We start from the raw sequence: 20,031 nt of genomic DNA, 5'->3' as shown, positions 1-20,031 counted from the left end.
TAAAACCATCGAACAACGTTTATCATCGAATAAACCCATCCCTGAATTTTTTTTTGATCGAACAGTTTAATTGAAAGGGTGTGAAATGGTTGAATGATTACTTCAACTACACCCTATGTAGAGGATAGTATTTGTTCAACAAATGTTCTTGTGAAATGCCAGCCGGATACCATGTTTCAAAGTGGAGTGGGAGAGATTGTACCACTTGGAGGCATGTGAGGTTTTCAAAAATGTTGAGAAAGAGCTAAAGATGCGCTGAGAACGAATTTGATCTTGGCTCCAATGTTTCATTTTGAGCTTTAAGGTAAACAGATGATTCAATGGGCTGGAAATGTTCTCAAACAAATGGTATCCAGTCAGTACGTCAATAGCTGCATATTCTAAACGCTTGTTCCCTTTTGGAGTCCATGGTAATATGTCATATGGTTCCCATTTATAGTCAGGATATTTAAGCTTGTTGTCAAAAATATAAGAGCGAGAGCTGTCTCCACAAAACAAGGTGAGTTTGTGAAGACCTAAATTGAAAGGATCTCCTTCAATGAAGCCCTCCCTTGTTTCATGCATGTCTGTTCGAAAATTAATGTCAAGAGGTGTAATGTCATGATGTACAAGCCAATTATTCAATTTGATCATGTCAGTGCATAAACCAAAACCAATTTTCTTGTAAGAATTGTCGAACAAAAAGTTCGTCAGAAATTCTGGTGGTCTTTCTTCAAAGTCCACAAGTAGTACCATGCAAACTTTGGATGTTGAAAGTTGCAATACTCGGCACCCCATTTCATTCGTGTCATTGCCATTCCATTCTGTATCTATAACGAATGGAACAATATCTTGCTTTTTATCCATAAATAATTTCCAAATTTTTTCATCCAAATCTCGTAAGTGGGTGGTGATACATAAACAGTCGCTATAGCTCACATGATTAAAATGATTCAGCAAAACTCCATTCTGTATGTTGGACAACGATTCATGTTTCTCATGGACAATCACGTCGTATACCTTCTTGTTCCAAACAATTATACTTTTCCCTTCATTAGTGGTTTCTATAACAAATTTAGATGAATAATCTTCTTGGATAAGCTTGAAGACATGCTTTGAAAATTCTGCTTTTGGTTGTTTAAAATAGTTATTGCATGACAAAGCCTGCCCAATCGAACTGCAAGCTTTTCCAGTATACAGATTAATCATCCCAACATAGGACAGTATATTAGTTACTATTAATTCGGTCACACAACTTTGAAGTAGTGTGTTATCTTTTGCATGTTGCTGCATGAAGAATAATGGTAATCGAGTTTTACATTTCAGTATGGATCGATCATCAGCTGAGTGTTCAATAACTGCTCCCAGCAATTTTTCGGAATGAATTTTAATGAAATCTTTTGTAAAGAGTTTTACTAGTTTTGGAAGTAAAGCAGAGAGTTTGTCTTTAATGATATCCATATCTAGGCAAATCATTTTGTGTTCATCCGTTGAATCATTAACTTGTCCGAAATATTTCATACAATTATTGATGAAAATAATTAATTGAGTTTCATCATCTCCATCCATGTTATCAATGAGTCTATTAATCTTTTCATGAAAGGATTTAATTTCGGTTTTTTTCTTTTTTGAGGATTCATAAAGTTGAGGAGATGAGGATTTCGTGTTCTTGTGTTGGTGTTGTTGGTCTAATTTTCGTTTCATTTTTTTTTTGTTTTTTTTTAATTTCAACAAAAATGCTGGCAATCAATAGATTTATGCATGTTAACCCTCCAGCACAGCAAAAATTTTTCGCTGGAGAGAACCTTGAATAAAACACAAAGATTCAGGGGCGGTTCTATTTCAAGGCCACCAGCCCCCAATCTCAACCACTAATTTGGTGATGCTCATTTTCCACTACAACTAAAAAATCACAAAAAAAATAGATCATGATTCTGGACGAGGGTACTTGTTTCATCGAAAGCAGTTCTCCTTCTGTAGATTTTTCGACCTATTCCAATGTGGACGAGAATTTCATGATGACGTTTCATCAAAATACGCTAAGCCATATCTTTACACCCGAACAATCATCTTCAAATGATGAACATGAATCTGATTTTTGGACCCTGAACGATGTTGAGCAAAATCAGTTGTTGACCCAATTGTACTCTCATGATAGTGACGATTTTGTTGACAATGATGTTATTTTTACAGTCACAGATAAAGATTCAGAGACTATTAACGAGTCGTTCGATGTTGCCGATATTGATAAATGATTTATTATCATTTTGTCTTGAGACAGATGATACAGAAGACAGAACTGAAGAGGAATCGCCTGAATTTACACCAAGCGAATTTAAACTTCCTCATCCTCCAGGAAGACAAATACGATGCAAAAAAGGTTGCACTCGTTGCACAGGATGTGTTTGCAAGAAAGCCGGTCTAAAATGCTCTACTGAATGTGAATGTGGCTCTGAATGTAAAAATTTACAAAAAGACAGTAATCATTTCCAAAATGGATGGGATTTGAATGGTGGAAATTAAAGCACCTCAAAGATCAGGACCGACTAACATACCTGAAAACTTCACTCTTCCAAAATCTGCCAATCTTATATGGGATGAATCTATAATTGAACATGTTTGGTGCAGAACAAACTGGAAAAAAGAATACTGTGAAACATTTGAGACAAAACTCAGCAAGCACAAGGAATGGCAGGAAGCAAAAACAAAGCATTACCTTGCTAAAAAAAACAACAAAAAGGAAATATGTGCAATATGTGTTTTCTGAAAATGAAATTCCACCTCTGATCGAAGATGAAACCCCTTTCACTTTACCTGAGCCAAAATTCGAAGACTTCGATAGTTTTTATCGACGAAACCAAATGAATCAAACACCCAATCATTTCAAAAAAGAAGAAATACGAGGGTTTTTACAAGTATGTCAATTAATGAGTATTGCTCCAATTCCAAATTATGCAAACTATTGGACAGGATCAGGTATGGATCATGCACTGTATGCATGCAAGCTAATCCAGAGAGTTATGAGTAGAAGAAGGTTCCAAGAAATTCATACGTTTCTCAGTAGTGAACCACAAATAATTGAGGACAAAATCAATTCTAACAGTAGAAAATATTGGTTGTGCGTTAGAGAAGATTCGGTTGATGAAATAATTGCAGCATTCAAGGGAAAAGTTCGATTCAAGCAATACATTCCCTTAAAACCTCACAAGTATGGGCTGAAACACTATGCGTTATCAGATTCAACAGGATATATTTATGCATTTTGGTTGTATCAAGGAAAAGAGTCCAGGTACACCCATAACCCAACTTCTATCGTTTTAGATTTAGTAGCGCATATATCTCCAGAAAATCACATTTTGGGCGTGGATAATTATTATGGGTCGTTAGAACTTGCTACTAAACTCTCTGCAAAAGGATGGAGGTTTGTTATGACAGTGAAGGGAAACAGACCAACATTTTTGTTTAATGAGGGTTTGCAAAAAAAGCTACCAGGAACTAAAACAAAACAGTGGATTCATGCGGTCAACAAGGAAAAAAACTTTGGTTGCGGTGTCTCTGAATGACAACAAGAGAGTGAATTTTCTAACTAATGTCAGAAGCAATCAATTAATTAACAACATATGATCAGCACATGTACAACATTTCCATGGGGTGTGTCGACAAATCTGGGATTTTCTTACATCACCTTCAACCGCCATTCAGGAACAAGAACTGGAAAACAGTACATCTATTGCAGATGCTAAAGACTGCATTTGTTAATCAGTATATCATTTTCAAAACCTATGCAGGGAAAAAGACTCTCACCTTATATGATTATATTAAGCACATTTTGTCTGACAGTATTTTATTACGGAATCCATATTTCAAAAGAACGCAGCATTTCCCTGTCGAAAGTAATGACAAAGTTCACCACTACTGCGCTTACTGTAAGAAAGCTAATTCAAAATGTGGTTACAAATGTGCAGCATGTGGTGATCATTTGCATTTGAAGTGTTTCCTCCAACAGAAACTCATATTGTACTAAATAATTTTTAATTCTCCTATCCGAGATGCCCATGGACTTTGTGGAAAACGGTTGATATGATTCCAACGCCTTAATAATTATTTAGCAATTTCTAAATAATAATATCATTAATTTTGGACGTCAAAACTCCAGATGATGATATCAGGCAGTCGTGGTTGTCGTTGATTGGGAGTAGCAATACTTCACATTGATTCGCTATCATGATGTGTCTACAAGAAACGCACAAGTATTGTGTTTTTCAGAAAGGTGATGATGTTGCGTGGTGAGCCAAAAGGTCACTAGCAGCCTTGGATGACTTGATCTGTTGGAAACGGAGGAAGTGGAATTCTCGATACTGATTTTGCTTTTGTTGTGCGCACCTTTACTGAATTAGGGACTGTACTATTATTTGCCACTCAGCTTCTAATTCAACTGGTGCTCCTCCCGAAAACCAAAATTCAATATTTGCACGGCGAGCCTATAGGCTGCTTAATAAATGATTGAAAATACAGGGGAAACCCCTCAATAGGAATCGGTTTCAGAACCATAAATCTAATATTTAAAATTAGAGTGAACGTGATGAAGACTTTGGAAAATTTAAACAGGATATCCAAGACGAACTTGCTATGTCCTTGCTGTAGTAGAGAGACAATGCAACACATTATTTTTGAATGTAAATACTATAGTGATATAAGAAAAGAAATGTTTAGGAATTTATATAATATCTCAATATATGCAAAGAATAACAGGAAATTCTCCAAACGACTATTGTACCTCATCAAGACCAAGCAAGATATCCATAGCCTAACAGGTGCTAAAGTTGGATTGGGTAAGAAATGGGACAAAGTATTTAATAAGGAAGCTTATCGATCTATTACTAAAATGTGGATGAAACGAAATCATTTTTTCATGGAAGAATTGAAACTCACCTGGAATGAATTTGAACAACAATACGATTTTAATCCCAATTTCATTGATTTGAACAAGTTTAAACTATACATGAAATACTCACGACCATGAATAATAATTGAAATTTACAACAAGTTTACACTATCAATATTTGAAATTAACACTAAACCTTGATGACAGAAACAATAATTGAAATTTAAAACAATAATTACACTAACTTTGATGACATGAACCACGTTTAACTGTACTAATTTCACACACAGCCATGAATAACGTTTGAATTTTCGAACAAATAAACATGATTATTAAAAAAAATGCTGACAATAGATTGGGACTATGAATCTCAACAAGATGAATAATTTCAATTTGAATGACAACGATCCAAAAGCCAAGGATGATCATGATGAAATAATAAATATCGGAATGAGATCCTCTCCCATAGATCCCGAATGGAAAAAAGCTATTGATGAAATTCCTCTTGAATTGTTCTATCAAGTGCGAGGACATGAAGATGAGAAGAGAGAACAAGAAATTAAAAAGCAAGTGGAACGTGAGGCACAACTATTGGCCGATCAACAAATTAAGCATCTTATCAATACTCTGGAGGAAATTAAAGTTGAAGCTGTTCGGAAATATTACAAAGAAAAGCCTTTTCTTGAGGAGAAGGCTCGAACCGAAGAAGCCGCTCGCCTCGACAAGGAATTTCAACAGAGAGAACGTGAACGAGTTTTGAAGGAATCAGAAGAATTGGAAAAGAAAAAACAGGAAGAATTAAAACAGCAAAAAGAAAAGGAACTTTCCGAGTACAAGAACGCTGTGGATACAGTTCATTCATTGATTGCTGAATTGACACGAAATTTGCTTGATAATCCACCGAGTACCTTATTAGACAATTCAGAAATTTATGATCCCAAGAATGATCATCCAATTACTGCTCAGATTATCCAGCAATTTGAATCCAGTGGTAGTCTTGAAAATTCCAAGCTCAAACAAGAACAAGAAGATGAGACCTTAATTAATACAAGGTTTGTGGAGCAACGCAGAAGAGAAATGATGACACTGGAGACTCCCAGACAGCCTCCTTCAAAGAATGAAACTATTTCCACACTCTCTGTGAAAAAACTTGGTGAAATTTTGTAAGTAGTCAGAGATTTAAACAGGCAGAGCAAGCTAACATCAAAAACTTGTGGACACATTACTAAAAGGTACGACAAAGGATTCAAAGAGCTTGACAATTATTTGGAAAGATCTCTCAAAGATAAGCAAGAAATCGAAGCGAGCATCGACAACGACATTAGAAATAAGGAATTGAAATTCCTATTGGAATTGTTGTACGATCGCAATGGTAAGAGACATTCCAAACTAAACCACAGTATGAGGGCGCAATTGACAAACAACTCAGAGCCATGGATTGACTTTTTTACAAAAAACTTTGACCTACAAAAACATGAAGATGCTCTCCTGAAACAAGCAAGACCTCTACCTCGCAACCCATTATTCACTCAAACGGAAGGGGATTCCACAAAACAAAGGCGGCAGTACCAGCTCAAGCATCCTCTTTTTGAAAGAGAAGATTCAAAACTGTAATCTAATCTCGTTTTGAATCAATTAATATGAATTTTATTTTGTCCCAATGGAACTGGGTAATTATTGTTTAGTTTTCACAGTATCGTGTAGATAGTGTGGGCCTTTCCAACCATAAAGGTGAGGAGTATTTGTATTTCTGTCCAATCCCGGAAACATTCAAAGACAAAAAATGGGCCAACATCAAACCACACAAGTCACATCACCAACATCCAACCGACCCAAAAAGATCCCCCATAGCTCCGAATCCGATACCAAACACAACAACAATCGCGAGACACGAACAAAGCTCTCTCTAATCGATATTCAGAAATGTTTTTCACTATCGGAAGGAACCAGTTTTATTTCAACACAAGCTCGAAATTTTCTTCCAAGCTCGATGAATCAATATTCCATATTGAATCTTGCCGCCAATGAAAAGCTTGTACAAATTCTGTCACAAAGAATTCTTCAAGAACTCGCGAAGAATGAACAGACACAAGACACAAACAATACCGCTACACAGGAAATAACAACATCCATGCTTGAACAAAAATTGGAGCAATGCAAAGAACATGCAAAAGAACGTGTTTTTTCTCTTTTGGAGAGTGATGACGTTTCAAGAATGGAGGAGAGTCGTGCATTTGCATGCTTTTTAGGTTTAATGATTGGTGATGCAATGGGATCGCCATTGGAGTTTTCACCCTGTCGATTTCCACAAAATATTACTCATGAAAAACAAATGCTTGTTGAAAAAGCGTGGAAAAACGATCCAGAGTTTTTCGAATTGACATCCATGAGTGACAAGCATGTTTGGACAAAACCAAATTACAATAGATTTGAATTGAAGCCTGGACAATACACTGATGACTCTTCAATGGCGTTGTGTGTTTTGGACACATTCGTGACAAAGGTTCTTGATGAAATTTATTTGAAAGAGTGTCAAAAAGATTTACCTCCTTCAGACATTGATTTCGACTTTAATGGTCGAGACATGAGGCTACGATTTTTAAATTGGTGGTATTTTGGTTACAACAATGCTTTTGGAAAAGACGAAACCCATACAGGTGCTGGTAGCTCTTGCGGATTAGGTGGAAATATCAAACAAAGCTTGGTTGAATTTATGAAAAATCCATCCAGTGAGGTGACACTTGCTGGAGATTTAACCACATCAGGAAATGGCAGTATTATGAGAAATGCCCCCATTCCAATCGTTTGTTTGAAACACCTTTCCAACAACAATTCAACAGAGACATTGGAAAAAGTCATGAAAATGGCTTACAAGCAAAGCAAAACTACTCATCAGGGAGAGGAAGCAGCAGAACTCTGTCGATTATTGACATTAATTGTGGTGAAAGCAGTTAAGGCAGATGCATCATTGAGCCCTCTGCAGGTGAAACAGCAAATTTTCGATTCACTACATGATGGCGAATTTGTGAGCACGTTACCAAGTGTGAATTGTTTAGTGAGAAGCCAAGTTGAAAACAATGACGTTGCTTCCAGAAATTGGAACTGGTTAGATGTGAATTACACATTTTGTAAAGACAGAATACAGCGAGATCCAGGATATTGTGGATCCTATGCAATGGATGCTATGGCCATGGCCCTACATAATATTTATTACACAGACAACTTTGTTGATGCTATTCTATTAACAACAAATATGAGAGGTGACAGTGATAGCGTTGGTGCTGTGGTGGGTCAAATCGCTGGAGCAATTTACGGATTACGTCAAACTCCTCGACAATGGCTTGAAACCATTCTCCAGTGGGACTATAATAGAGATATTCTGTTAAGGCTATCCATAATTTATTCACATGATTTAAGCTGATGGAGCTGAATATTATTGTACAATGAATAATTCAACATTCTTATTTCTTGGCAACATTTTGATTTGCTTTCTCACGTAAAACATTTCTTCTGATTTTACCTGCCTCTGTAGTTGGTAATTGCTCTTCGAAATAAATCTCTCTTGGATATTGATGAGCAGAGAGTTTCTTCTTGACAAATTCACACAATTCCGCCTCTAATTCCTTGCTAGGAGTGAAGCCAGGTCTCAACACAACGAAAGCAACAACCATTTCTCCTCTTAATTCGTCCTGCTTTCCAACTACCCCACTTTCTCGCACACCGGGGTGCTCAATAAGACAATCCTCCACTTCTTTAGGGCCAATTCTATAACCACATGAAGTGATAATGTCGTCACTTCTTCCACTAAAGAAATAGTGTCCATTTTGGTCTCTATACGCGGTGTCACCTGTCATTTCGAAATATCTTCCATCTGGATAGGATGGAGATTGAACCATCTTTTCTCTTGTTTTTTCTGGTTGATTCCAATATCCTGTGAAAAATCTTGAAGGTGAATTATTAATGTCAATCACTAAATGGCCAGTGACATATGGCTCAGTAATTTCCTTAAATGCATCATCTAATAATGTCAATGTAAACCCTGGCATTGGAGTTCCAATAGTAGTAGTTTCAGATATATTCTTAGTAGCATATTCTGGGTGATGATGATTATTGATCAACATTCCATGTTCAGTCTGTCCATAATGACTTTGAATACGAGTATTCCAAATTTCTTCGAAAAATCTCACAACTTCCGGATTCAATGGTTCTCCAGCAGAGCTATTACAAGGATGGAACACACAATTTACAAAGAAATTTCACACAACCAATGTAAGCATATGAATTCATAAAATTTTAAAAGTAATTTTCCAATCTCATGGTGCAAAACCTACCTTGCCTTCTTAATGTAAAATTTATATTGACGAGCAAGGTCGAGTCCTTCTGCTTTCATGGCTCTATATGCAGTGGGTGCGGCTGCAAAATTGGTAATCTTTTCATTTTGTAAAATTTCATAAACAGTACTTGGTTTGAAAGGTCGATGAACAAAATAAGTGGGTTTTCCTGTTGTGTGAAAAGATCATTATAGATTTAGTAATGAACAAACGTTCGTAAATCTTGTCCACTCGTTCACACTTACCAAGTAATTGAACTCCAAGAACATTGTAGTATAAACCATAGGCCCATCCGCTATCTGCCAAATTTAAAAATACGTCATCTTCTTCCACATGAAGACCGTATTTCATGTAAGTCTCGAAGGCCCCTAAACTCTTGGTCGTCACAGGTACTCCCTGTCATGATATGTGTTCAAATCATCAAGTAGGTCATTATATTTCTTTTGTAAAAATTCACACATGTTGAACTGTAAAGAACCTTACCTTGCCTTAATCGATGTGAAAAGAAACATCAAAAAAGAATGATCAAAGCAATTATCAATATGATACACATTCCATCCTGTCACATCACAAAAATTTCACACCTACTTACTCTTTCCAGTAGTTCCTGAAGTATACAACAAAACCATGATATCTTCAGCTCTCATTCCTTCTCCGCTTTTCACACGATACGAGTCGTCATGTCTTGTAATATCAAAACTGGAAGAAAGAATTCCATCTTTCCAAAATTTAATTTCTTCAGGATTTGCTCTATTCAATGAAGTAGGAAGTGAATATTCTCCTTCGTGATGAAACGAATGAGCTTCAGTAACACCTCTCTCAGCCACAATGACCTTAACTCCACGTTCTCTCAATTCATTCCAAATTGGTTCCAATTTCACAACATTGTTCTCATCGGTAATAATGATACGAGCCTCTGAATCAAACACACGATGTTTCACAGCATCAGGTCCGAAAGCAGTAAACAATGGAACATAGGTGAATGCATTTCTCCAAATGGCGAGACCAGCAATCATTTGTTCAGGGCATTTGGGAAGAAAGACTGCCACTCGTTCTTGTCGTTTCAATTTTAAGGACTTTAAAAACTCTCCAAATTTCATACTCCACTCGCTGAGTTGTTGATACGTGTATTGAAATTTTCCATGTTCTGTGAAATAATTAAGAGCTATGGAATCTTCATTGGCCTTTTTTATAAATCATTCCAATCAAATCCATGGTGATATATTTTGTCAACACGATATCATGTGAAATAGTTTAAATTGTTTTGAATTTTTATAATGATCATTTTACAATTATAAAATGAAATAATTTCAATTTCATGAAAACCTACCTTAATATGTTGATCACACAAAATGTGACCCAAATGAAAATACTCTTCCATGGAGTGTTGTTGTTGTTGTTGTTGAAGAGAGGCACTACTCTTGAATGATTTCGATATATGGTAACTGAATTTCTTCTTGCAGGATAAATCATTCAAATTACTACTACTTCTTGTTGGATCCACCAAAAAGTAATTATTCTTACGTGTATGTGTAGTACTACTACTACTACTACTACTCGAAAGATGTAAGAATGATGATGAGGAGTAGTTGTTCCATGATGATGAGGATTGGGTTGCTCTGGCCAATGAGGAAGAGAATAAAGAAGCAACAGCGACCGATGAAAGAGAAGAACTCGAGTAATTTTGAGTACTCGGAATAATGGATTTGATCATGTGATGATGATGGTAAATAATAATATATTAGTGATCACTCGATCGATTGATTCTCTATGATACAATCTATGGTACAAAATAAGACTTTTTGATTATATTACAATCAGTAATATATAAAAGTGTGTTGTTGTCGTCGTTGGATGAATCTTTCTTTAGCTACAACAAGGCTTGTGGGATTGATCGAATGTGTTTTGAGAAGCTTTGAATTTTTTTGATGTTTGATGCCACAACAGGATAAATTATCCAAAATTCCTGCCTCTGTTGTTGTTGACATCCTTGACGTGACAATTAGCGACAACAAGGAATCATTGCGATTACCCTTAGTGCATTCTTCACAACAATTTAGGACACATAAAATGCCAACCTGCATAAGAAGAGGATGACAACGTTGTTTTCTATTGATAACAACAAATGCATGCAGTCAATGACAAGTCCAATGATCTTGGAAATCAGATGTTTGTGACAGTGTGATCTGTCACAAAAAGTGAATTGTTTTGAATGCATAGCGAAGGTGACATTCAGACCAATCATTGTTGCGGGTACATTTAGCAGCACTGATCGCCAGCCTTCTGATTTATTACTCGAGCACACTCAACAATGCTGTCAATGACTCGTAATAAATCTGCCATTTGCAACTGTTAAAGTATTCTCTCTCGATATTGCTTGCTAATGAATTGATGTAAATATTATTTCAAATTCATCACTCGTCTCAGTAATTCATCGTCATCCTCAATTTCATCAAGATCCTTGTCCTTAACTTTCAAACTAGAGGTACCTGTTTTTGCTTTTGAGAGTTTTCCACTCATGTCCAATCCAATTTCATCATAAATTTGTTCCATTGCTTCATCGACCTCTTCTTCGTCGTCTTCAAACAAATTCTCAAGAGCGTCGTCCATCATTTCTTCACTCATTCCCATCTTTTCATTTGCCTTTTCAAATTCCATGATGGTCTTTTGCATTTCTTGTGGATTCATTTGTTCATTAATTTTCTTCATGACTGTTCCCGTAGTTTTAATTGCACCCATCATCTTTTCTTGTGTGTGCATGCTAGAGGCTTTATATTGTACAGTATTCATTGTTCCTTTCATTTTGGTCATTCGTTCTTGTTGCTTCCGAAGTTGAACAATTTGTTTCGCCAATACTTTTGCTGTTGCTTGATCTCCTTTCTGCAGAGCGTTTTTCACTTGTGTTTGTAACTTTTGTTCTTCCAATTTTAATTTATAGGTTTCACGATCCATGTTTCTTGTGCCCGATCGGAGCTCTTTCTTTTGTTCTTTCATAATTTCCTCAGTCGTCTTTTTCTTTTCAAATAACGGCATTTTGTACAAGTAGTAGAGAAACACAACGTCCAGATGTTTTTAGAATAATAATGATTATTAATAATAAATAACAATAAATAGTATTATTGTAGTCGTGTTGGTGTTTTGATCTATTTTTTTGTTTGAATCACAGTTGAGTTCAATTTGTCTTTGAATACACTTGGAACATGAGAAGTTGGAAAGGAGAAAGAACAGCTCTCTTCGAAAGGCATTCCTGATTGCATCAATCATGAAAGTGTTGGAGCACAGTACCTCCTACAAGTTTTGCTCTTTAAAACGTAATGCAAACGTCTCTAGAAAAGAAAAATGATTAATTTGAATCGTTTGGCCTCCTTTCAACGACAAGCTCATTTTCCGCTATGGACTCGAATGAAAACGAGTAATTTTTTGATTTACTTCTCTCCATTCCGAGTGGTGAATGACTGTAACACAAACCATTCATCATCATCATCAGGGAGTAAATATTACTCTCATCATCAAAATCAATTTTATTTATTTTCATGTTCGCAACAACAACGAGAATTTCATCATCATGGCATCTCTAAAATGTCCTCTACTGGTACCGGAACCTTTTCTATTGATCCAAACAAATTTAAACTTATTGAGTCTGTTTTTAATCAATTAGTAAATGTGGATATTGTTCAATTATTTGAAAGAGTATCAAAATACAAAGAAGAGTCTACAAGATTAGGATTGGAACGATTACAGAACAAGATATTAGGCATAGAACCTAAATCTTTGGAAGTGAAAATTGATCCACTTCCGCAAGATATTAAAGCAAGAATATTGAAGAGTTTGGAAATTTTGGTTTCACTTCCAATCTCAGAGGAACAATCAGAACCTAACCAAAGAATTAAATATTTCAAGAGTCAAGGGCTGAAAGCATTCGGAGTCATTTACTCGGAGTTTTATCCATGGTTTGAAATTGAAAGAGATCCACATTTGGGATTTTATTACATGCTTGCTGCTTCCAAGTTGGATGATGCAGAAGCATGTTACCATGTTGGTACCTATTTCATAAATGCAATGAACTACTTGGCTGGAGAAGAATTAGAACCTGAAAAGTATAATTTTATCAAATCATCTAGTTTTCTCTATGGAACTGAATATGACAAGGAAACAAATACATTCATTTTCTTAGATGAGAAAGCAAGAAAGAAGAAAAAATTACATCTCGAAGGAAAAGAAAAATTACTCAAACCAAAGCTTTCACAAGAAGAATATTTGAAATATCCAGGAATAACACAAGATGTACTTTACTTCAAGCTTAAAGAAAACGAAAAACTCGCTGTGGAATATTTGAAGAAAGCAGCAGATTTAGGAGATGTGGAAGCTCAAGTTATCATGGCAAAATTTTATTTGGAAGGTAAAGCTGGATTAACATCAAATTTGAAACTATCCATGCAATATGGAGAGATGGCTGCTAATCAAAATAGTCCTCATGCTCTGTTCAATATTGCGAGCATTTATTTACTTGGAGTGAAATCACAAGTTCCAAAACCAGGTTTTGAAGATTTAACTGCTTACCAATTGCATCATACTCCGAATGCTACCGAAACATTTGAAGTCCAAAAAGATGTGAATAAGGCAATGGAGTACTATTCTAAAGCAGCCTCATTGGGCTTGTCAGAAGCAGCCTATATGGTCGGTCATGCCTATCATCATGGACTCTATAACCTGCCTCAAAACACTGAAAAAGCCGTTCAATTTCTCAATCAAGCCGTGAATAACTCACATGCAGAAGCAGCTTACTATTTGTACCTCATGTATGCTACTGGAGAAAACTGTGAAAAAGATACCACCAAAGCAGAAGAATACTTTACAACTGCTGTCAAACTACATAGCCCTAATGCGCTCTACGAACTCGGTGACAGATATTTCCATGGAAAGAATGGATACTCCGTTGACTATGCAAAAGCATTCGAATACTTTACCATGGCTGGAGAACTCAAGAATAAGAACGCTCTATATTGTCTTGGAGTCATGTATTATCATGGCATTCATGTCCAAAAGAGCTTAAAAACAGCTTTTGAAAGATATACACAAGCAGCTCAAATAGGTTCCAAAGAGGCATATCTTGCTCTCTCCGATATGGTGAGTAAGGGTGAAGGAGGAGTGCCACGAGACGAACACTACGCCAAGCAGCTCAAAAACACATACGATCGAATGGTTGCAGAAGAAGAGGGAAGAACCATGAACGACACTTTAAATGTGAATTCAGTGGCCGATAGTAACTCTGGTGGCTGTGGCAAATCCTCTTGTCAGTGTGCACAACAACCTACACAACAGGCTTAATGACAAGGGACCACTCCACTCTCAATTTTTCCGTTTTCTCAAATTCCAAAAAATACACAAACTGATCTCTCTATCACCAAATTGCTGTTGCTGACATTAAACACTTGCAGCCTACCATCATCGGACTGATACTTGAAAACATCATTGATCAATCCTTTGAATTTCTTCACACAATATGGTCGTATTCATTAACGTCGCATGTGAATGTCTTCTCATTGCGAGTTGCCTATTTTCCATTCGCAAAATCATAAATTCCGATCCGAGAAACATCTTCTCTACCCATTACACACCAAAAAATCCTCTCGCTTTCATCATTCTCTTTGCTTCGATCGCCTTTGCTGCCTGCTTGGGAATTATTAATTATGCTTCTTTGAATGCACAACTCTCTTCTTATCATCCCATTGTTTCTAGATATGTCGCATCTCTCATTTTGCCTCTTCTTCTTCCATTAGCTGTTATTCAATCGATTGGATATGGACCAATTCAAATGACTGCTGCATTGGGACAAGTGGTGATAACAGCACTGATCGCATTTATTGGAGTTGTGATTTACAATGAACAGTTCAACGGAATCAGAAGTGGATTATTTTCAATTCCACACGCTGTTGAAGAGTTATTGGGTGTTGGATCAGTTATATTTTGCTTGCTTTATGCAGTGTATGGATATTTGACAGCTGGCAGCAGCGCTTCAGCTGTTCGTTTCAAGTGTTTACATATGATTTATGCAGTGGTGGCCATGATTGTTGCTGACTCTGTATTGAAGAATCAATTATTGAGTGGAACTGATGTTAGACCTTTCGAACGAGTGGATTTGTTCCACATTATCTTTTCGTTGGCTATGATTTTCTTGGGTAATGTGGCTGTTGGAAGTTTTTAAAGTCGCTCTTGGTTTACACTAATAATTGTTTATTGATATAAATAATATTTCACAATATATTAACTGAAATAATAATATTTTGAAACAAATGATCAAATTTATTGTACAAGACGTTTCGTAAGGCATTTGTTGTGAACCTTTTTGATCTCGTTGAAACTTCACTCACTGTTCCAGTCATTATAGAATTAATAAGCTTCTCCTTCATTAATGTCCTCATCATCTTCACCAAAATCTTCCATCATGTCTTCATCCACACTTTCAAAATTTGCACTTTCATCGGTTGGAAGTGAATCCAAGGTATCCAGAACTTCTCCTTCGTCACTTAATGTTTCCGCTGCAATTTCTTCTTCATCTTCTTCCGTGTCTTGTTGTTCGGTGGTTGCTGCTGATTCGGTGGATGGTGAACTCTCATCGACGCTCGAAAGAGAATCTAAATTCATTTCTTCGGTGGATCCTTCAAAGAGAGTTTCAACAGATTCAGCATGGACGACCGATGGTGTTGTAGAGGTAGTTGATAAGAAACCCGTGATGAAGAGAATTGCCAAGAGAGCAAATGTCAGTAAGAAAAATTTGTTGTTGGCCATTTTTTTTGAATATGGTCTGACAGGTGACGCATGCATTTCGGGTCATGTCGAATAAAACCTCAATTAATAGTATTGCTAGATCAGTTCAGAATCCTTACTTGATAAAAGTCACAAATACATCCCATCTTCATTTAATTGTCCTCACTATTGATTATTGTGTATGGATGGTTGTCCATTGGTCCTCTAAAAAGCAACAATGAAAAACCTCTTCTCATCCATTTGTAAACCTCCAGCCAACAAATACACAGAATGGACAACAATAGAATAATCACCCAACCTGTAAATCCTAAATTTTGAATCTTGAGAGCTGCTGATAATGGCGTAAAAAGTTGTAAAATAAAAACAGAAACTCCAACAACTGCAATCCAAATATTCATCATGACATTCGTGAATAATCCATGAATGAACAGAGGAGAAGTAGTAGTTCTCATGTTGAATGCAAGTGTGACATGTCCAATCAGCCAAGCCATCATTGCCATAGATTGAGAATATTGTTCATGTGATTTTGCTTCCAAGTTGTACATTGGGCCTAATAGAAATGCTCCAATTAAATAGGATAAGAATACAGATATAAATAATGAGGCAGATCCAATCGCTATGTGAAATAGAAAAGAGGCATCCACAAATTGTTTGTCTTTTTTGGGAGGTTTTTTCATAATGTCTTCTTCCTCATTTTCAATAACAAACGCAGTAGCTGCTCCAATATCACTGAATAATTCCAGTAGAATGATCTGAATGGGATCCATGGGAATAAATGGAACGTATTTCGAACCTCCAATAATGATATTAATGATAAATAATGAAACAAGGGTAACCTTGCAAGAGAGGTAAAATTGAATTGATTTTCTAAGATTCTCATAGAGTTTTCTTCCTTCCATAATTCCTGTCACAATGGTAGAGAAATTGTCATCTGTGAGAATAACATCAGCTGATTCCTTTGCCAAATCCACTCCACTTTTACCCATCGCCACACCCACTGTAGCATTGTCTAAGGCAGCAGCGTCATTAATTCCATCTCCACTAACAATTACATTATAATTGTACTTGTTTCGCAACAGTTCAACAATATCGTACTTGTTTTTTGGTGTTGCTCTTGAAACTACGCAGACCTCAGTATCAAAATTCACATTTTCGTTCACATCTTTACCTTCAATACATTGCTTCTTTTTTTCAGAAGCGGATTCTCCAAGCTCAATTTCTTCTTCTTCATCTGCACCTCTTTTTGGATGGAATTGCAAGAGGCCACATTCGTCTGCAACTGCTACTGCTGTATTTGTGTGATCTCCGCTGATCATCACTACTCTTATACCAGCTTCTTTACATTGCTTAATTGCTTGCTTCACTCCAGGTCGAATAGGGTCAATGAAGGACAAAAAACATGTGAAAATTCGTTCAGAGTTTTCATTTTCTCGGCAAAGTCCAATCACTCTCATTCCACGTGTGGTTGCTTTTTCTAAATAGTTTGAAAGTGCTTGTTTGCTGTCAGCTTCGAGGTTCAACACAAGATCTCTATTGGAAGACGCTTGAAAATGATTGCAGTATTCTAGAATTTTTTCTGGAATACCTTTGGAATAGATCGTTTTTGGTGACATGTCAGAGGATATCACAATTGAAGAGAAACCTTTTTGATGATCGAAACTAAATTCTTCGAGACGTTTGACACTACTTTGATTTCTTTTTTCGAGGATTTTTGTGAAAGTGTCTTCTAATGTGGAAGAAAGTTCTTCAACTACCGCTTTTTCGAATGGATCTTCGAGTTCATTAATACTAGATATTATAGAACTATCAGACAGAAGCCAATCTAAAATCCAATGAGACACAAACGAAGCATTATCACGTTTTTTCTTGTGTCTAAAAACACAAGAAAGGCTTCCATGTTCATTTAGCTGGTAAACTTCCGTAAGTTGTAGACAGTTTTTGGTCATAGTTCCTGTCTTGTCTGTCAAAATGTGAGTTGTTGTTGCCATTGATTCAGGGACGTGAAGTTTTTTGATGAGTAAGTTCTTCTTACTCAATTGTAGAGAACCCAAGGCAAGTACGCTCTTAATAATGATTGGCAACTCTTCAGGTATTGTGGCAAACATTACGGAGAGGCCTGCCAAAAGCATTCTTCGCCATTCGAAACCACGAATCCAACCCACAATTACTATTATAGCCGTGATAGAGATTGAAGCGATTGTTAAATATTTAGCCAAATCTTTCATGGTTTTTTGAAGCTCTGTTTTCTTTTCTTTCTCATTGGCTTTTTCAAGTAAATTCAAAACTGATCCAAGATGGGTATTATCGCAGCCAATGTTGATCACAACTCCAAAACCCTTCCCCTTCACAATATACGTTCCTGCAAACAAAATATTATTGCATTCCATCATGGAAAGTTCATGAGTTGTGTCAATGGCATCTCCATGTTTGTTACACAACAGAGATTCTCCCGTGAGAGCGGATTGATCGACTTGGATATTAACTTTTCCACTTTCACTATTAAATAAACGAACGTCAGCAGGTAAAACTTGTCCAACGTTAAGCCGTAGGACATCTCCAGGAACGAGGTCTGTCACCATAATAGATTTTAACTCTCCATTTCTCCTTACTGTACATTTCTTGGACATTTCAAAAGTAGATTTCAACTGTTGAACGCCTTTCTTTGATCTATACTCATTTACAACCTCTACAATTACCATCAATAAAATACAAATGAAAATAACCAATCCATTCCAAATAGAGCTGTCCCAAATCACATACAAAAGTCCCACGACAAATAAAAGTAAAATCATTGGCTCTTGAACTTCGTTGATAAACACTTTCCAAAAAGATAATTTCGAATTTGATTTTTCAATTAATTTTGTGAAAATATTGTTTTCTCCGTACTTTTCTCGTTGATGACTCACTTGTACTTCACTCAGTCCCGTTTGCTCGAAAATATGTCTTCCAAAATTCGAGTTTTGGGCGTTTTGGGCTCCGCTGATGTTTTCTTCCTGAGATGTTGTTGTGTCATGATGATTTGGAGCAAGGTTCTTCTTGTTATTCACATTTGGCTCTGACTTGGTTTCGGACAGTAGAGTCAAATACAATTCCTCAAGGTTCATTCGGTAATACGGCACTCCTTTTAATGTTGTATTATGAATTTGAGATTGTTGCTCTCTGTTCGTACGATCGGTTGACTCTTCCGACGATTTATTTGCGAGTGGCGATACTGCAACTTCATTATTATTATTTAACAAGGATTCTGTATTGACATTATTAGCGTTCATTGAATTTGCATCCTCATCGGTTACCAACAACGATTCTTGAGTGTTTGGAGCTTCTTCTTGATTTGGTTGTAAGGACATTTTTTTTTGTAAAACAAGACTGTAATTGATGAAAACGATTTCAGATAAGAATGAAAGAAGAAAAAGAACAAAAATGATGTGAGAGGTTAAAGAAAATACATTTCGGACCTGAACTGGAGTACTACGAATATAAGTTGGCATTTCTTGGCTTTTGTTTAAATTTAAATCTCCGGATAAAAGATCAATCAAGTATAAGAATGATGAGTCTATAATTTTTAATTCAATACATCTTCATGATAGGCTAAGAGAAGCTCTTGGTCGGTTACTTTCTGGACAAATTGTGCAACTGTACAACTTCCTGAACTCTTGGTGTCGTCTTCATTTTGTAATGTCATTAAGCGGTTCAAAAAAATTGGCAACACAATTCCACAACATTTGATTTTCAAAGAACGAACAAAGTAGAATTAGATTCCGAAAATTAAAATACTTTCAATATTACTTTGGAATTGAATTTCAATCTCGAAAATGAAAATCTAAACCGGAGTAATCCTAAAAACATAAAAGAATTACAAGGTTACATCTCTAGCATCCAACAAATTTTAAAATTATTCATCTGATTTCAAACATCTCACAAAAAACAGAGCAATTCAAGAATGACGGCACACTATCAATGGTTTCTTTCAAGGCTTGTCGCCATCCTTTCCTTTGAAGACTTCTTCAAGGACGCCTTTTGTTTTTCCATCCATGAGGATCTAATCACACCTGTCCGCAAGGGTCTTTT

The 20,031-nt window shown here is 36.3% G+C and overlaps 11 protein-coding genes across 11 annotated transcripts; 6 read left to right on the top strand and 5 right to left on the bottom strand.

Annotated features, from left to right (window-relative positions):
- Positions 1 to 135: 135 nt before the first annotated feature.
- FDP41_013643 (uncharacterized protein) lies at positions 136 to 1,683 on the bottom strand (the record flags this gene model as incomplete). Its single annotated transcript, XM_044704296.1, has 1 exon — positions 136 to 1,683. The coding sequence occupies one exon, from the start codon at positions 1,681 to 1,683 to the stop codon at positions 136 to 138; it is 1,548 nt and encodes a 515-aa protein (XP_044565142.1).
- A 911-nt stretch (positions 1,684 to 2,594) lies between these two features.
- On the top strand, positions 2,595 to 3,542 carry FDP41_013642 (uncharacterized protein; the record flags this gene model as incomplete). The annotated part of the gene is made up of 1 exon (XM_044704295.1): positions 2,595 to 3,542. One exon carries the CDS (start codon positions 2,595 to 2,597, stop codon positions 3,540 to 3,542), a length of 948 nt encoding a protein of 315 aa, XP_044565141.1.
- Positions 3,543 to 4,684: 1,142 nt separating this feature from the next.
- Positions 4,685 to 5,002, top strand: FDP41_013641 (uncharacterized protein; the record flags this gene model as incomplete). The annotated part of the gene is made up of 1 exon (XM_044704294.1): positions 4,685 to 5,002. The coding sequence occupies one exon, from the start codon at positions 4,685 to 4,687 to the stop codon at positions 5,000 to 5,002; it is 318 nt and encodes a 105-aa protein (XP_044565140.1).
- A 312-nt stretch (positions 5,003 to 5,314) lies between these two features.
- On the top strand, positions 5,315 to 6,478 carry FDP41_013640 (uncharacterized protein; the record flags this gene model as incomplete). Its single annotated transcript, XM_044704293.1, has 2 exons — positions 5,315 to 6,027; positions 6,097 to 6,478. The coding sequence occupies 2 exons, from the start codon at positions 5,315 to 5,317 to the stop codon at positions 6,476 to 6,478; spliced, it is 1,095 nt and encodes a 364-aa protein (XP_044565139.1).
- Positions 6,479 to 6,647: 169 nt separating this feature from the next.
- Positions 6,648 to 8,285, top strand: FDP41_013639 (uncharacterized protein; the record flags this gene model as incomplete). The annotated part of the gene is made up of 1 exon (XM_044704291.1): positions 6,648 to 8,285. The coding sequence occupies one exon, from the start codon at positions 6,648 to 6,650 to the stop codon at positions 8,283 to 8,285; it is 1,638 nt and encodes a 545-aa protein (XP_044565138.1).
- A 40-nt stretch (positions 8,286 to 8,325) lies between these two features.
- FDP41_013638 (uncharacterized protein) lies at positions 8,326 to 10,909 on the bottom strand (the record flags this gene model as incomplete). The annotated part of the gene is made up of 5 exons (XM_044704290.1): positions 8,326 to 9,082; positions 9,196 to 9,364; positions 9,441 to 9,587; positions 9,788 to 10,379; positions 10,526 to 10,909. 5 exons carry the CDS (start codon positions 10,907 to 10,909, stop codon positions 8,326 to 8,328), a joined length of 2,049 nt encoding a protein of 682 aa, XP_044565137.1.
- A 686-nt stretch (positions 10,910 to 11,595) lies between these two features.
- FDP41_013637 (uncharacterized protein) lies at positions 11,596 to 12,228 on the bottom strand (the record flags this gene model as incomplete). The annotated part of the gene is made up of 1 exon (XM_044704289.1): positions 11,596 to 12,228. One exon carries the CDS (start codon positions 12,226 to 12,228, stop codon positions 11,596 to 11,598), a length of 633 nt encoding a protein of 210 aa, XP_044565136.1.
- A 306-nt stretch (positions 12,229 to 12,534) lies between these two features.
- FDP41_013636 (uncharacterized protein) lies at positions 12,535 to 14,523 on the top strand (the record flags this gene model as incomplete). The annotated part of the gene is made up of 1 exon (XM_044704288.1): positions 12,535 to 14,523. One exon carries the CDS (start codon positions 12,535 to 12,537, stop codon positions 14,521 to 14,523), a length of 1,989 nt encoding a protein of 662 aa, XP_044565135.1.
- Positions 14,524 to 14,698: 175 nt separating this feature from the next.
- Positions 14,699 to 15,400, top strand: FDP41_013635 (uncharacterized protein; the record flags this gene model as incomplete). The annotated part of the gene is made up of 1 exon (XM_044704287.1): positions 14,699 to 15,400. One exon carries the CDS (start codon positions 14,699 to 14,701, stop codon positions 15,398 to 15,400), a length of 702 nt encoding a protein of 233 aa, XP_044565134.1.
- Positions 15,401 to 15,585: 185 nt separating this feature from the next.
- On the bottom strand, positions 15,586 to 15,984 carry FDP41_013634 (uncharacterized protein; the record flags this gene model as incomplete). The annotated part of the gene is made up of 1 exon (XM_044704286.1): positions 15,586 to 15,984. One exon carries the CDS (start codon positions 15,982 to 15,984, stop codon positions 15,586 to 15,588), a length of 399 nt encoding a protein of 132 aa, XP_044565133.1.
- Positions 15,985 to 16,115: 131 nt separating this feature from the next.
- Positions 16,116 to 19,310, bottom strand: FDP41_013633 (uncharacterized protein; the record flags this gene model as incomplete). The annotated part of the gene is made up of 1 exon (XM_044704285.1): positions 16,116 to 19,310. The coding sequence occupies one exon, from the start codon at positions 19,308 to 19,310 to the stop codon at positions 16,116 to 16,118; it is 3,195 nt and encodes a 1,064-aa protein (XP_044565132.1).
- Positions 19,311 to 20,031: the final 721 nt, after the last annotated feature.

The sequence above is a fragment of the Naegleria fowleri genome (genome assembly GCF_008403515.1).
Source record: "Naegleria fowleri strain ATCC 30894 chromosome Unknown tig19, whole genome shotgun sequence".
Classification (NCBI taxonomy): Eukaryota; Heterolobosea; class Eutetramitea; order Acrasida; family Naegleriidae; genus Naegleria; species Naegleria fowleri.
This window is presented reverse-complemented; position numbering and strand designations above follow the sequence as displayed.